General features: G+C 41.3%; 2 protein-coding genes across 2 annotated transcripts in view; both read right to left on the reverse strand.

Moving 5' to 3' along the window:
- Nucleotides 1–4,700, reverse strand: part of LOC141015571 (uncharacterized) — an 8,178-nt gene extending 3,478 nt beyond the window's left edge. Inside the window, exons 1-3 of the mRNA XM_073489696.1 lie at nt 4,641–4,700; nt 2,414–2,474; nt 543–644 (exon numbers count right to left, since the gene is read on the reverse strand). Coding sequence (XP_073345797.1) covers nt 543–644; nt 2,414–2,474; nt 4,641–4,654 — 177 coding nt within the window. The 5' untranslated portion in view covers nt 4,655–4,700. The remainder of the gene's footprint in view (nt 1–542; nt 645–2,413; nt 2,475–4,640) is intronic.
- A 5,546-nt stretch (nt 4,701–10,246) lies between these two features.
- Nucleotides 10,247–15,300, reverse strand: LOC141016077 (protein phosphatase 1 regulatory subunit 3C-B-like). The gene is made up of 3 exons (XM_073490330.1): nt 15,161–15,300; nt 12,213–12,595; nt 10,247–12,016 (listed from the first exon to the last, which is right to left on the reverse strand). The coding sequence occupies exons 1-3, from the start codon at nt 15,172–15,174 to the stop codon at nt 11,430–11,432; spliced, it is 984 nt and encodes a 327-aa protein (XP_073346431.1). The 5' UTR covers nt 15,175–15,300; the 3' UTR covers nt 10,247–11,429.
- Nucleotides 15,301–17,707: the final 2,407 nt, after the last annotated feature.

Below are 17,707 nucleotides of genomic sequence, written 5' to 3' on the forward strand. Positions count from 1 at the left end.
ATTAAAGCCTGTCTGGTCCTACGTTGTCCTCATGGTCCTGGAGGCTCTGCTGTTTGATGGATGTTTCCAGTGTTGAGGAATAAATCAAGTGACCAGTAAAAATCATCTTTAGTAATAAATCTGTACGCAGCTCTCGCTCGTCTTTCTTTACTACTCATCACACGTTGTGTCTGACATCTGTCAGCTGTCACACATCTGGACCACAGCAACAGCTGAGTCAGCATTAAAAACAACATTAGCATAGAAAGTCAAACTTACATGAATCATAACGTTAGCAGAACAAGAAAGTAATGTTAGCATAATGTTAGCATAATGTTAGCATAATGTTAGCATAATGTCAGCATAAAGTATAAAGTGACCAGAGTCAGAAATACTGTTTTGATCCCCGCGGGGGAAACTGGTTAAAAAAAAAAAAATAATAATAATAAAAAAAAGTAAGTTGAGCATGAGAAATAAAATAAAATAATAATAACAGTTACATTAAGTAATTATTTCCACTACAAGACATGTTGGTGTAAAAACAGATGTTGTCTGTCTCTGACCTTGAGGCTGATTGGACGGTCAGTGTTGGTGTTTCCGCTGCAGGTCACAGCGTCCTGTTTCTCCCGAGAGACGGACGACTCGTAGCCTCCGTCCTCCACCTGCTGAACACACAGACACACAGAGAGACAGACACACAGAGAGACAGGCAGACGTGTTAGTCTCCTTAAATCTCCTGATGGACGAACATTTCGTTTAGTGTCCGTCTCAGTCCGATGGTCCCACAGTGTTTGTCCCCACTCTTTATGTTTGACAGTAGCACGTGTGTGAAGTCTGATGAATGTCCTCAGGTGATGTCACTGGAAGCTCCGGTGTGTCTCACCACAGATCACACTCACACACGTTTCTACAACTCATGAAACTTTATTTAAAGTTTTAAAGAGGACGGCTCCGTTAACGGGAACAGAAATAAACAATATAGAGATCGAAGTCGCAGCGGAGCCTCTGACCTCTGACCTCTGACGTCCTGTCTCTCATCAAACACATCAAACTTTATTAGCAGCTTAAAGAGGAACAGACGCCTCAGTTTACAGCTGTGTGTGTGTGTGTGTGTGTGTGTGTGTGTGTGTGTGTGTGTGTTGGACATGACCTTCTCTGGTGTCATTTTACTGGCCAATCGCTTCCCAGAAGGGAGGGGTCAGAGGTCAGCGGGGGTCATGTGATCTCTGACAGTGAACTGGATAAGTGAGTCAAAACAGTCGAGATGTGTTTATTTATTATCTGTGTTCATGTTTTTACTCACTGGCGCCAGAAAAAAGAAAACTGTTCTAACTTCATAGTTTCCTTTTCTGTTAACGACTTTATGATCTAATTATTTTAATAAAGTGACGCTGAAGATACAAAGAAGCCTTTTAATCTTCTGAGGCTTTAATGAGAAACCAGAGAAGAAGAAGTGTGACAGTGAGACGGACGACGAGGAGAAACTGTAGAAGAAGAAGTTCCTCAGACAGACGGATGGCAGACAGCGACAGGTGGACTGCAGCCAATCGTTAACCTACTGCTGATGTCACTTTATTATCCACCAATCACATGGCAGAGGTCAGAGGTCAGGCAACACACTCACACACAATCTTTTAATAATCTGATCAGCAGCTGATTGATCGTATTGACATTTAAAGATGGAGGAGGAGTGAAGGACGAGAAGATGAAGCCAGAGGAAGACGAACTTTAAAGGAACAGTTCACCCTGAAATAATAACCTCAGCCATCATCTCCTCCTGATGATATAAAGTCAGGCTCAGCCATCATCTCCTCCTGATGATATAAAGTCAGGCTCAGCCATCATCTCCTCCTGATGATATAAAGTCAGGCTCAGTCATCATCTCCTCCTGATGATATAAAGTCAGGCTCAGCCATCATCTCCTCCTGATGATATAAAGTCAGGCTCAGCCATCATCTCCTCCTGATGATATAAAGTCAGGCTCAGCCATCATCTCCTCCTGATGATATAAAGTCAGGCTCAGCCATCATCTCCTCCTGATGATATAAAGTCAGGTGAAGTCTCGTAGTCCACAGAACATTTCTGGAGCTTCACAGTAAAACAGAGTTGCAGCGTTCTGCTGAACACCTGAAGCAGCTGGAGATGAATTTAAAACGGAAAAACAACCAACTGAACGAGCTAACAGTGTTAGCGGTGCAGAAGCTCGACGGCATGCTGAAGGTGTGAATCTGGTCTCCTCAGATCAGGTTGATCTCTGTGATCACAGCAGACGAGCTGCATGGAGACATCTGATGTTTAAATCATCTCCAGCTGCTTCAGCTGTTCAGCAGAACGCTGCAACTCTGTTTTACTGTGAAGCTCCAGAAATGTTCTGTGGTCCATGTTCCTTTAACCGGACTCAAAGAAAACAAGAGCAGAAATGTTTTATTCTCACCGTGATCACTTCCTCCTCCTCCTCTTCCTCATCTTCGTCCTCCCAGCTGATCGGCTCAGGTCTGACAGCATCGGGGAAAACAACAAGAAGGGAAAATAAAACAGAACATTTAGTTTCCACAGAGAGACCCAGTCTGTCTCTGATGTCTTCAACAGCTTTATTCTGACAGGCCATGAGCGACGTTTTATTGTGAAATTCACTACAAAAACACAAGAAGTCAGAACCTTCATCTCTGAAACATCCTGACAGAATAAATCAACTGAGACTCTGAGCCGGGACTGAAGACACGATGAAGACACGAAGAAGACACAAAGAAGACACGTTGAAGACACGATGAAGACACGTTGAAGACACAATGAAGACACGATGAAGACACGTTGAAGACATGAAGAAGACACGAAGAAGACACGTTGAAGACACAATGAAGACACGATGAAGACACGAAGAAGACACAAAGAAGACACGTTGAAGACACAAAGAAGACACGTTGAAGACACGAAGAAGACACGAAGAAGACACGAAGAAGACACAAAGAAGATACAAGACACAAAGAAGACACGAAGAAGACACGAAGAAGACATGATGAAGACACGATGAAGACACGAAGAAGACACAAAGAAGACACGTTGAAGACACAAAGAAGACACGTTGAAGACACGAAGAAGACACGAAGAAGACACAAAGAAGACACAAAGAAGATACAAGACACAAAGAAGACACGATGAAGACACAAAGAAGACACGATGAAGACACAAAGAAGACACAAAGAAGACACGATGAAGACACAAAGAAGACACAAAGAAGACACGATGAAGACACGATGAAGACACGTTGAAGAAACAAAGAAGACACAAAGAAGACACGATGAAGACACGATGAAGACACGTTGAAGAAACAAAGAAGACACAAAGAAGACACGATGAAGACAAAAAGAAGACACGATGAAGACACGATGAAGACACGATGAAGACACGAAGAAGACACAAAGAAGACACGTTGAAGACACAAAGAAGACACGATGAAGACACGATGAAGACATGATGAAGACACAAAGAAGATACAAGACACAAAGAAGACACAAAGAAGACACGAAGAAGACACGATGAAGACACAAAGAAGACACGAAGAAGACACGATGAAGACACGAAGAAGACACGATGAAGACACGTTGAAGAAACAAAGAAGACACGATGAAGACACGTTGAAGAAACAAAGAAGACACGTTGAAGAAGCAAAGAAGACACGATGAAGACACAAAGAAGACACGAAGAAGACATGATGAAGACACGAAGAAGACACGCTCAGCTTCACATCACTGACACGTCTCAGATAACAGAACAGCTGCTCCACAGAGGACAGACTCACTGGAGCTGGATCATGATACACAGTATTAATACTTATTAACATGAACTAACTTCACGAGTTCATAAACACTAAAGAATCATTTAAACTTTAATTATTTTATTTCACATTCAGAGTTTTTGTGTTTCATGTTGAGTCACTGTGATCAAAACAAACCAACGCAGACTCATTAATCTAATATATTAATTAAACACTGTGTAAAGTTAATAATGTGTTTAATATTCAAATATTAAACATCAGTCATGTTTTTCTAATGTCTGTAATTAATCACATCGACTCAACATGACATTTTATCTTCATTAGTACACTTATAGTTAATCAAACTTTTTTTATTTGACTGTTTACAAACACTGAAATGTTTATTATTTATTTTCATCAAATAATGTTGAAATAAATCATTTATAACACATGTCACTGTTTGTAAACAGTCCCATAAATAAAAAGTGTAATTAAAGATAAGTTAGCAGGTTTTATAATTTGTTACTGAAAAACTGCATTAAATGTTTCAGCTGTGAAGTTATTAAATATTAAAGTTTAGGTGTTTTGATCTTAAATAAACATGAAGGGGAACGAGCATGACGCGCCGCTCCAGTGAGTTTCATGTGATGTTTGACAGGGTTGTAACAGTTAATGAAGGTGTGTTCAAGTACACACTGTAACAAACAACTTCACATAAACAGACCGAATATTATCAATACTGCGTGAAGTTTAATTAACGTAACAAATCAACTCCAACACTTTTTTATAATTATAAAATATAATAAAATATAAATTATCATCAGGCTGTGGTTGAACACAACACACAGAGAACGCAGCATGCTAATCAATAATCAATAATCAGTAATCAGTAAGGATCACAGCTCACCTCTGAGGCTCCATGTCAGCGTCCAGCAGCAGAAGAAGAAAAGATTGAAGCTGATCAGGAGGCTTCATCAGTCCTCCTAATATAGACACACACACACACACACACACACACACACACACACACACTGACCTTTGACCCCGCTGGTTGAACTTGCAGGAGACGACTGTCGACCTCGTCTGACCTCCCAGTAACCAGAGAAGAATGAGTACTTTAGTTTTACTGCTCAGAGTACTCACAGTCGTACTATTACACATCAGACTTGTATTAATACATGAAGAAGTCAGTACTAGTACAGGAGTACTTGTAGTAATGAGTACTACAACTACTACATGAAATACATCAACACATATTTATACCTCAGAGACTCCAGCTGCCACTGAAACAACATAAACCCTTCACTTATTGATTTATTATCAGTAAGAAGAGAAACAGCTGATCAGCAGGATTCTAATGAAAACAGTCAAATGTCTCAGAGGTTGTGTCCTAATAAAATAATAATAATATAATAATTATAAAATAATAATATAATAATAATAATAATAATAATAATAATAATAATAATATAATAATTATAATAATATAATAATAATAAAATAATAATAATATAATAATAATAAAATAATAATAATATAATAATTATAAAATAATAATAAAATAATAATAATAAAATAATAATAATAAAATAATAATAATAAAATAATAATAATAATATTATAATAATATAATAATAATATAATAATAAAATAATAATAATAAAATAATAATAAAATAATAATAAAATAATAATAAAATAAAATAATAATAATAAAATAATAATAATAATAATAATAATAATGTCAGTAATAAAAGTTTGTTGTCCTGCTGACAGTTTAAACTGTGACGATATAAAAATAGTAAATTCAACCAGAAACAAACATTAAACAGTTGAATTTAAATAAACTAAAAACTTTCAGCCATCAGACTGAGAACAAACAGCAGCTGTGTTGTAATTTATATATTTAAACATAAAATATAATAACTGTGTTAATGTCGGTGATCAGCTGTGACTCAGACTCACACGGCGCTCTGTTCATAAATCATTCGGTCTGATTAATACAACATTTCATCCATAAAAACATGAAGGAAACTATATTATTGTTTATATTTGATATACTACAAAAGTTCCCTCTTTGACTCTGATGTGTTGACAACATGAAGAAGAAGTTTGAACCTGCAGCTTCATTCAAAGTTCACAATTATGTTCCTGACATTTATGCAAATGAGTGAATTTTTAACGAGATAACACCTCATTTGCATATTTAAAGATAACATATTCAAAATCTTGTCATCCAAAAAAATAATGTGAGTAATGAAGAGAAGAAGTTTGACTCACCTCACAAGAGAGACACGTCTTTTCCACTTAGTTTGAGTTGAACCAGCAGGGGGCGCTGCAGGCTGCAGGTCAAACACAACACCCATCAAACACTCACAACACTGTCAGTGTGTGTGTGTGTGTGTCTCTGTGTGTGTCTGTCTGTGTGTGTGTTAACAGTTATGTAATAGTGAGGGCTCTCCCAGCCTTATATAACACTCACACTGTCTGTCTGTCTGTCTGTCTGTCTGTCTGTCTGTCTGTCTGTGTGTCTACCTGTCTGTCTGTCTGTCTGTCTGTGTGTCTCAGGGCGCGTCTACCTGTCTGTCTGTCTCAGGGTGTGTCTACCTGTCTGTCTGTCTCAGGGTGTGTCTACCTGTCTGTCTGTCTCAGGGTGTGTCTACCTGTCTGTCTGTCTCAGGGTGTGTCTACCTGTCCAGGTGCAGACAGACTTCATCTCGTCTCTTTCTTGTGTGTTTGTGTCTTTTAATAAATAAATAAAAGTTAAAAACTAAAGTCAGAGTGGATTTCAATCTGCAGCCTGGTGTAATCTGTAATCTCGTATACAGCGTGTGTGTGTGTGTGTGTGTGTGTGTGTGTGTGTGTGTGTGTGTGTGTGTGTGGTTCAGGTCACTTCCTGTTGCATAACTCTCTCATCTGTGACAGTGAAGCTGTGAACTGAAGCCAGTCAGTGTGTTTATATTCAGGATTATAGAAACACACCAGGAAGTACTCACATACTGTACTACAGTACAAGTATTAATACCACACAAAATACTTCAGTCCTGCATTTAAAATGTAACTTCAGTAAAAGGTGAGTACAACCAGGGAACTAGGTACTTTAAGTAAAAGTGCGGTAAAATGTTCCCTGTGACTGTTTGTATCTCAGTATCTCAGTATCACAGTATCACAGTATTACAGTATCACAGTATTACAGTATTACAGTATCTCAGTATCACAGTATCACAGTATTACACACAGAGGGGGAAGAAGTACTCAGATCTTGTACTAAAGTCAAAGAAGTAATACCACAGAGTAGAAATATTCTATTACAAGTACATGTACTTCATTTAAATCGTTACTTAAGTACACTAATATTAGCATCAAAATATATTTAAAGTACTTAAAGAATGACATATTTCATAATAATGTACATTATCATCATCACTTTACAGTGAGACTGAGCTGCAGCTGCTTGAGGCCTCGCCCTCGCCAACACTGCCAGTTTTAAAAACACATTTTTTGACTAAACGAGTTAGCTTAGCATCACATAATCAGTATGAATTCTCTGAAACACAGATTTCTTCATGTGTGCAGACAGAAATAAATAGCTTGTGATGCTAGCTTGTGATGCTACAGTGACTTCCTGTTTACACAGCTGATTGATTTGTGAAGCTGGAACAGGAGACGTTGAACATGAGCTACAGGAGGTGAACGTCACGAGGCTTAAAACAGACACTACTGTGGGTGTTTGTCACTTTGATTTAATGTTTAGCTTTAGAGGCGTGTGGACGATCTGTTGAGTGACATGTTAACAGTAACGTTGTGTTGATTTGTGTGAACGGATGAGTTGTGTGTCTGTGAGCTGTCCAACTCAGATTCCTGCTCTGCTCACGTGTTCACTGTTGATTCAGTCAGCTGGACGTTAATCTGACAGATAAAAACAAGAATGTTAATCATGTCCCTCTCTGCCGGCCCGTCAGCTCCCATCAGCCTCTCATCTCTCTGCTGCTCAGACTACGTTTAACCTCCCACTCTTATTTTCTCTCTGAGAGAACAGTCACCCGTACATCAACTTTAACTTCATCAGAAGTTACTTCCTTTAAATTGTTAATGTTGTTCGCACCCTTCAACACTAATGTGACAAAAAACTTCAAAGATCATTTTATTTTGAAACTCTCTTCCTGTTAAGACTGATTATGATTGGCTAAACCGATGTAATGTCACTGAGTTTGGAAGAATAGAGAAACAAATGTTTGAACACTATAAACATTAGACTTTTATTATGAAAGGACACACATAAAAGGAACAGTCACTCACTTCCTTCTTACATCACTTCCTGCTTACATCACAACATCATCATTACATTGCACTTTACAATACAGCCTTGCTACAGTACAGTCGCTAATGCTAGCAGCCGACTAGCTTGCTAGCTAGCCATGTTAAATGCCTTTAATCATGTCCGTTAAGTTAGCACGAGCTAACTCTGACTGACAGGTGGATGAAGTGATGCGTTCAGGTCACGTTGGAATAAAAACTTTAACTCTCACTGCTGAACACTGAGCTGACAGACGGAAGAAAACCTGACGAGTGTCAGAACTCAGACAGACTCAGACTAGATTTACTGCTTTATGATTACCTGTATAGTTAAGTTAGTTATTTGACTGTTTATAAATCATTTATTAAGATACTTTAAAAACATCAGTGTCACCTTTATAATGTCATCCAAATGTTTACAGGTGAACGATTTATTAACACACATTATCACAGAGTATTAATTACATCAGTTGGAACTTTACAATAAACAATATCTTAATAAATGATTTATAAAACATTTTATTGTTTGTTTATAGTCAAATAAATATTACTAACGTTTAATTTACTATAAATGTACCATGTATTACTGATGGTTATTATAAAGTGTGACTGATTCACTTGTTTGTCACAAAAACACAGTCTGAGTCTTTGAAATGTAGCTATCTACAGCTAGCAACATTAGCATTGTAGCTAAGGTGCTGCAGTAAAAATACATTCAAACTTCATTCTCAATAAATAAATAAATTCTGAAACATGTAGATCGAAATACTGTTTACAATAAAAACTGAATGTTATGGTGACATGTATATAAGATAACATGATAACAGCTCAAACATGCTAGCAAACTAGCTTGCTAGCGATCACATGACCCTTACCTTGCGAGTCTTCGAGCCCCACCCCTGAGCTACCCCAGAAACCCCACCCACATTCATCACTACAAGGCACCAGGTGTTATTTAAAATAAATCTGACGTGACTTGAACGCAGCACGATGTCACCAGCAGCCAATCAAATCAACAACATGATCTCACTTTAAACACATTCACTTTACATCGGCCCCCAACCTCCTGTCACATGCTTTACACACACACACACACACACACACACACACACACACACACACACACACACACACACACACACACACACACACAGCTTAGTAAAGGCTTTAAACTGGTATGGCTACAGGAGCTAACAGGAAGTGCAGGTTTACCTTTAGCTCTCCATCTACAGCAGTTACCGTGACAACAACATACTAACTACCCGTTACCAGGGGAACAGGAACACCACAGCCTCACGCTAACGTGGAAAACGAAGAAATAAAACGTAATAAAACAGAGTGCAGCGACCTCTGACCTCTGCGCTCACAGTCGTGTGTCAGGGCTGAAACAACGTTCCTGGTGGTGTACAGGAAGGGGCGGGGCTTGGCCTCTCGATAGATAAAACCCATCAGAGAGGCTGAGACACTTCCACCCAGACTCCAGAGCAGCAGCTGTTTCTGGGCTACAGACCTGTTTGTGCATAGTTATAAAAGGTGGAGGTCTGACTATAAGCTCCGCCCCTGCCCGTCGTTTGGTCGTGATGTCATTAAAATCTGAATATTTCCCTGTAAATGTGCTGATTATGACCCAGTACCACCATCAGTCATGATAATATTTCAAAACGTGTGTTGGTCTGAAGGAACAATAAGAACTAAAGTGCAGGTTCTTCTCACCGAGTTCTGGTCCGTTCAGATGGTGGTTTAGTGTCACACAGACTCAGAACAGACGCTCACTCTGCTGTAAACCTCTTTAAATCAGGTTACCAAGGTACGAACATTTCTACTGGATCTGAGAAGGAACCAAAAAGTGCTTATCAGGTAGGACTGAATCCAAATCCCCGCCCCCCCCCAAAAAAAACAAACAAAAACAAAAACAAAAACAAAACAAACATCTGCAGCGGACATAAAATACTCTGAGACGAGACTTCAGATCTAAACCATCAAGTCCACAGAGAGTCCACTTTGAAGACTCCACATCTGGATTCAGACCTGCTCAAGACCCCGACTGGATCAGATTCAGGTTCAGAGTGAAGGTGTGGTTGTTAAAGATTCTTGGACTGAATCAAAGGTGAACTGAGGTCCATCACTGTGTCCCAACATGAACCCAGAGAAGAATTTTCAGTTTTAGTCCACAGAACAAATTTATAAAAACTGGAATCTTTCTTTTTTCTTTCTTTACGATCCCTGAACGTCGGACTGGTTTCAGGCACCTTGAATCTTTTGAACACAGTGATCCAGGCTGGTGTTTGAGGGCTTAGAGCCACGCTGCTGGTTCAGGACTCAGACATCCTGAAGGGTTTCTGTTCAGAATGCATCATTATGGGAGAGAATACAGGAAATAAAGTGAAAACTGCAGGAAAAACATCCCAAAGAGCTGAGGAGGAACAGGTCACATCCTCATGGAAATATTACAGTTTTTGTCATATTTGCATATTTGCACATGTGAAGCTCTCCAATGCAAACTCTCAAATTCTTGGATGATTTTACAAAAGCACGTATGAACCCCTTTGTCACTTTTTAAAGATTTCCCATGAGGTCATCCAGGGATCCAGCTGAGTCGGGCCAGTTGTGGCCTTGGCTGTGTTCTGGCTCATGAGGACCAGACGTGAGCCGGGTCAGGCTCTTACAGGGCAGTGGGACTTGTTTGCTGGAGACTCAGGCCAGCTGTGGTCCAATTTCAGCACCCGGACACATCCAGATTCTGGTGCTTCCAGATGTTGACTTGGCTGTTACCCTGAATCCTTCCACTCTCTGTTGGTCTTAAGATGGATTATATTTGGACAGAGGACTCATGTCTGCAGTGCGAGAAAGTCCGGACAGCCTCACTCCAGACCCAGTCTGAGGTTTTCGGTGTGAGGGTCTAGTTGTTAGAGATCCCTGGACTGAAACAAAGGTGAACTGTGCTTGAAGGTACCTTCAGAACTCCTGAATTCTTGGGATGCTTTGACAAAGCACGTATAAATCCCTTTGTAACTTTTTAATGATTTCCCATGAGGTCTTCTCTGGTTTCCAGCTGAGTCGGGCTAATTGTGGCTGAGTGTTGGCACACTCGGCTGAATTCCGGCTCAGGAGGACCAGATGTGAGCCGGGTTGGGCTCTTGTTGCTACTAAGATTCGGCTCCAGCGTGCAATACTCAGGCCACATCTGGCCCAGTCTCTGCCCCGACAGACTCCAGATGTTGACACAGACTTTCATAAAGACTTTAAAGAATTTGTGTTCTGGCAGCTAAAGTGACTCGAGTGTTTGCTACCAACTCGTCCGGTATCAAGCGGCTACCAGTGCTCATGTGAGGGTCCAGTGAATCTCTTACATCTTGGGAACAAAACTGAGTGCAACATTAAAAATATGTCCTCTGGTGGTCTCACCAGTAGGGGGCGCTGGTCTCAACATGACCCCAGCTCTGCCACTCAGGGAAGATCCCTGCTGACGTCCGGGGACTTCCAAAGGGGTCGAACGCCATCTCCTCCTCCTTCTCCACACCACGGTCTCTCTGGATCTCCACCCCAGCAGTACTCTCAGTGCTTCGGGTCGGGCTGCCGTTTGGGTCCACCACCACCAGCCGGTAGTTGTTACCATGGTTGTTGTCCCAGAAGGTGTGGTCCTGAGTTTGGTACTGGATGCAGAACTCCACTGTGTCGGAGGGCTTGAGGAGCTCTGGTACCGAGACAGAGAAGGAGAAGGTGTCGATGTCGGGGCAGCCGTAGATGTTGTTCAGGTACAGACAGGGAACGTCCTGGAAGGAGCGCCACGAGTCAAAGGTGATCCGGACCGAGACAGACTTGTCGAAGGAGAGGTTTCGGACCTGGACAGTGCCTGACAGCAATCGGTCCTGCACAGAACAGGTCTCCAGACACACCTGCTGAGCTTTGAGTCGGTTCCTCAGGTCCAGATAGTCTGCAGCCGGCTGGATGAAGTCCAGAATCAAGCCTGGACCACAATCTGCAGCTTCTGGAAGACGAACGTGACAGTTTGTAAGAACAAACATACTAGCAATTTAACCAACTTAATCATTAAAGTTAATCTGAGTCTGATGAAGAGAGATGAGAGTTCTGATCATCAGAGTGAGTTAAAGCTTCAGGATCAAACCTCAACCTAAAATAGTCTCATACTTAACCTTTTAATTTCATTTAATTTGAATATTAACCTTTGCCATCTCCGGTGGTGGCGCCCTCTATCTCGGTCAGGTGGAACTGCAGCTCGGTCAGCGGGTAGTCGTCGGCCTCGTTGAAGACGTGGACGGCGGTGAGCGCGAGGCCACGAGAGTCTGCAAACACCACGTTCTTCTTCTTCTTCCTCTTCATCCACGCCAGGCCGCCGCCGAGCTCTGCGCTCGCTGACGACGAGGTCATGGTTGCCGCGGCGACGTTGGACAGACAGGGTCTCAGCGGTTCACAACACTTCAGCAGAGGGTTGTCATAGTTACCGAGGAAGGAGCGCAGAGGGGGAGAGCTGGCCAGGCAGATCCTCACGGCCACGTCCACGGGCATGATGGGAGACCGACCCCCGGGGCTCAGGATGTGGAGGACCCTGAGAGAGAAAGAGTGAAGAGAGTAAACATCATCACTAATCTGAGCTAAGCTAAGCTAAGCTAAGCTAACTGAACCTACAGTCAGTCTAAACTGAACAGGTTCTGTTTAAATCAACTTTGATAAACTGACAGCTCTGATATGTGCCAGGGTTTGAGCTGTCAATCAAAGCCTGCCCCCACAGTCAAGTGAACACGCCTGTGCAGGTGGACTACAGGTGGACTACAGGTGGACTACAGGTGAGAGACCATCTACTGTAACAGCAAACACCTGAGTAATAAATGAGTACATATTATACATATTAATATAGTAATATCTATTATTTTTATATATCGTTTTAAAATCTCAGTGAATACAAAGATGTGATATATTTTATAATTTATAAAACAAACATTTTATTTACAGGCTGAAAGATAAAAGCTTCTGATGTTAACAGAATAAAATGCATGAAGATTAAATGTTTTAATTTTCCTGTCCGACTCACGTTGATACAGATATCAGAGCTTAAACTTCAGATTCAAGATGAATTTTACATGTTAGCAGTATAAATACTAGCTGCAACAGTAAACTGGTTTCAGGGTTATTGATTTATTATTGATTCGACTGTATTAGTATCATTAAAAAAACAACAACTCTATATTTCAAGTTTCATGTCTGTCAGGACGGAATGTTTTGTGAAATTATAATAAATCATTTGCTCAAATCTGTTTTCATTCGTCTGAGGGTCACTGTCACTGATATCAACAATAACTGTGTTACACAGAATAATGTGATATTTCCTGAAATGGTATCGTACCATGAAAATCACACAGCCAGGTTTGTAAAGTGGTCACATCGGGTCAGATTACATGTCACAGTGACGTGAGAACATCTACTGTAACAGCTGGATATGAGTCATTTCACATATTCATGTAGAAATACTCAACTTTAACTAAGAGTAGACTGATACTGATTATTAGTAATCAAAGAGTCGGATAACTGACAAACATTTGCAGTAAAAAATAAAATATGATGTCAGAGTTGAGACAGAATGTAACTTTCTGCTACTTTACTCTTCTACTGCACTACATTTATTTGATAACTTTAGTTACTAGTTACTTTGCAGTTTTAGATTACTCAGTGTTGATAGGCTGAACCAATGATGTGTAACCAATCAGATAGTGTTGTGGGCGGGACACTGAGTGAGAGGATGCTGCATCAGAGACAGTAGATAATCAGTCTACCGGTAACAATAATCATATAGTGAACAATGAGCTGTGGAAACGCATCGTGATGCAGACGTGGAAGATTCTGACGGACGCAGTGACAGATTATAATCCAGAGTCAGCAGCTCATGTTGACTGTTCGTCCTCAGCTGTTACGTTGCTCTCGTGCTTTGAACTGCGGGAGGACATTAGGCTGATGATGTCAGAGGGAGGCAGAGAAAGAAAACTTTTAAGAGCTTGATGTGAAGCACGAACTGGACCAGACTTCTGCCTCACAACAAGACTAATCACGTCACGTCAGCCATTTTCACCTGCAGCTAATGTCTGCAGCCATAAATAATAAGTGTGACAGCAGCCCAGCTGATGAGCCACGACCTGAGGAGGCTGTCACCTGACAGGTGAGCAGAGTCAACCTGTGAAAACTATGTTACTGTACAACCACCATGTCCGACGCTGCAGACGGATCAGTGTTCTGTTGTCGTCATGTTTACGTACTGAACTTTTCTTTTGTAGCCTGCTGTAGTCTGACTGTCGAAGTGTCGACGGAGCCCCGCCCCTTCCTGTTTCTCATGGAGCTTATTGATCAGAGCTTCGTCTGTAGTGATGCAGACATGAAGTATTGATCCTGTCTGAATCTCACAGGTGATGTTTGTCAGTCTGTCATCAGACGGTGACGTCATTATAAAGACGACACAGTGACGTCGTCTCTAACTGAAACACTGCAGAGCTGCTCCTGTATATGAGCAGCTCACAGAACTGAACCAGAACCAGAACTGCAGCTGTCAATATGAGCAGATTTATTGTGATGTTCATCTTGTTTACGAGCTGTTCTGAGCCCAGTTGGCTCCATGTTGGTGCTGGTTCTGGTGCTGATGAGACGATGTAGTTCACTGAGCGCTTTGACACAAAACTACTGAGGTTTGACTTTAACACAACAAACTGACAAACATCACGTGATTGATGACCCAGTTCAACTGGATCAGTACATCAGCTGTCTCAGGACCAATACAGACAGCAGTCACAGGCTTCACTCTTTAATATGAAGACATTAAATAAGACGTCACACTGATCAGAACCTGCTGTGTGTCCTCTCTGAACATGAACTGAACATGTTCTGGTGTCATTACAGACCAGACGAGTAATCGATTAATGGAGACAGTCATCAACAGATTAATCGACGATGGAAATAATTATGGTGACAGTTTGTTTTGTGCTCTTAAATCAGTTCTGACCCCAGTAAGTCACATGAGCGGTGTTCCGAGCAGGGACTCCGCGAACAGTTCTGATCACTTCAAGCTGTCGGCACTTTGAGGTGAACCGAACCGGAAGCAGCTGTGGCGCAGTTTCATATCGGACCTCACCTGGTGCAGTTCATCGGAAAGTTTCACTCTCAGTAGAATCCACAAGAATCCACTTCGGTCCACTTCGGCCGACAGACAGCTGCTGTTTCTCTTCTTTATCTTTAATTCTGCGGCTTTTTCATTTCGGCCATTTTAAGGACGAGCAGCGGTCCCTGTCCGCGCGCTGGACACGCCCCCCACCGAGAGAGAGGGAGCAGCCAATCAGCGCCCTGGACCCGCAGCTGCTCGCTCTCTCAGCCAATCAGCGCCCTGGACCCGCAGCTGCTCGCTCTCTCAGCCAATCAGCGCCCTGGACCCGCAGCTGCTCGCTCTCTCAGCCAATCAGCGCCCTGGACCCGCAGCTGCTCGCTCTCTCAGCCAATCAGCGCCCTGGACCCGCAGCTGCTCGCTCTCTCAGCCAATCAGCGCCCTGGACCCGCAGCTGCTCGCTCTCTCAGCCAATCAGCGAACTGCCAAAAAAGAAGACAGAGCGGACAAACGATGACGTCACAGCCGGGCGGAGCCTGTTGACCTGAGTGCAGCCTGACAGGAACAACCTCCCTGCGAACAGTTTAATATTTACAACATTAATGAGCTCATAATACAATCAGTGTTTCCGTCAGGGAACAAACGAGCTGCTCTCAGAGGAAAATAAGGTCCAGAACACTGTTTGAAGCTAGAAAGGTGGCAGGGTCCGCCACATATAAACACAGTGAAACAGTATAAATTGTGTTGTCCTTTAAGGTCAGTTTGTTTATTCAGTTTATGAAATTGAAGTTTATTCAGTTTATTTGAAAACAAAGAGAATTTGTTTATTTAGTTTGTTTAGGCAGAAAAAAAATCAGTCAATGAAGATCTTTCTCTGCTCATTAACATTTCTTCACCTTAAAGGGACATGGGGCAGGATTTATGAAAAAATAAACATGCATTTTAAGTTTTTTAATGCTAATGGGTGATGAAGCGTTCAAAACCAAAAAGAAGTAGCCCACCCACGTATCTCTCCACTGCCCTGAACAGGCTGTGTGCTGCATAATGTGCTGCAATGCGTGGTCCGAATTTCCCGCGCAGTCCTGCGGACGTGACGTCAGATGACGCTGAATGCGCGTCCTCGACGGCTTTCGACTAGGACCAGTGCTTTAGTTACTAGTTACTTTGCAGATTTAGATTACTCTTAGTTGATGTGCAGAGAAACAATGCTGCATCTGACAAAGTATCACATTTTTAATTAATTAATTTTATCAGCAATCTGACAAATAAAAAACACTAATAATCAGAAAAATGTTAAATATGGATGGTGATAACTGTCCGTCACTAGTTCCTATTGTATCGGTTTATTTACCTGATGGTTTCTCTGGGGATGTTATTTGATGTTGCTCAGTGGTGGTGTGTGTCTAATTCAGTAACGACCCAACACAGAACCAAACAGAACTCAGTCTGCTACACTAATACATCTCATTCACACAGTGCTTTACTCAAAGATGTATTTACACATTACATATTAGACCGACCAGAGCAGAGAGAGAAGTACAGAAGTGTACAGAAGATCAATACAGTATAAAAGCTGTCCTTAGAAACCAACAGGTGTGTTCTGACCTTTAGTTTTAGCTGCTCACTTGTTTCTCTGCTCTGAGGACTGGACCTGTCACCTCCTGTCATGAACGCTCTGAAGCCGGACGTCTCCTGAAAGCAGCTAAAAACCTGTTCAAACATTGTCCTTTACAATAAATACGGTCTGATCAATCAATATGTTCAGATAACTCAGCAGAAGACTTTTAATGGATGGCTTCAGGAACACAGTGGCTGTGTTCCAATTCAGGGGCTGCGTCCTTCGAAGGGTGCATTCAGGGCCACCCCTGGCCAAATTGGGGCCCTAAGCAGAATTTTATTTTTTTCAGTTTTGAAAAGCTTCGCTCAGCAAAGGCAACTGTAACAGGGAGAGTTACTGCAATGGGGCTAGCCTCACAAAGATTAAAATGCAATTAATGCAAATACGACTACAACTAATGATAATATTCATTATGATTTGATTTGATGATATTTCTATATTTAAATATTTTTATATACTTATTTTTACATTTTGTACTTAGGTTCCATATTCCTACACTCAGATGATGAGAGTTTTGAGTCAGTTTTTAATAATATATTTTATGTAAAGTTTTTATATCAGTTGATAGTTTGAATCGTTCTTCTGAGACGTATTTCAGTTTATGAGCTGAGCAGCTTCGTCGCCTGTTTGAATGTGTTCACTCAGTCATGCTGTCTGCTGGGGTTTGAACTCACTCACTTGTGATCAGATCTCTGCGAAAAGATGTTCATGTAGAACATTTGCTGAATTTACAAGAAGGAACAAATAAGTAAGAATTAGTCAGAGACAGAGTTTCACAAAGTTTATAAAGTTTGTTTTAACTCAACAACTCTTAAAATCACTACATTTGTTAATGGAGTCTGGTGATGTTGTGGTTACTAGTTCAATGGTTGGATCAGAGTGTAATCCATTCTGCGTGTTGTTTTGTCTTCTTCTGGAGAAATTTAATTATTATGTCATTCAGTCAACAACAACAACAACAA

The sequence above is a fragment of the Pagrus major genome, chromosome 20 (genome assembly GCF_040436345.1).
Source record: "Pagrus major chromosome 20, Pma_NU_1.0".
NCBI lineage: Eukaryota > Metazoa > Chordata > Actinopteri > Spariformes > Sparidae > Pagrus > Pagrus major.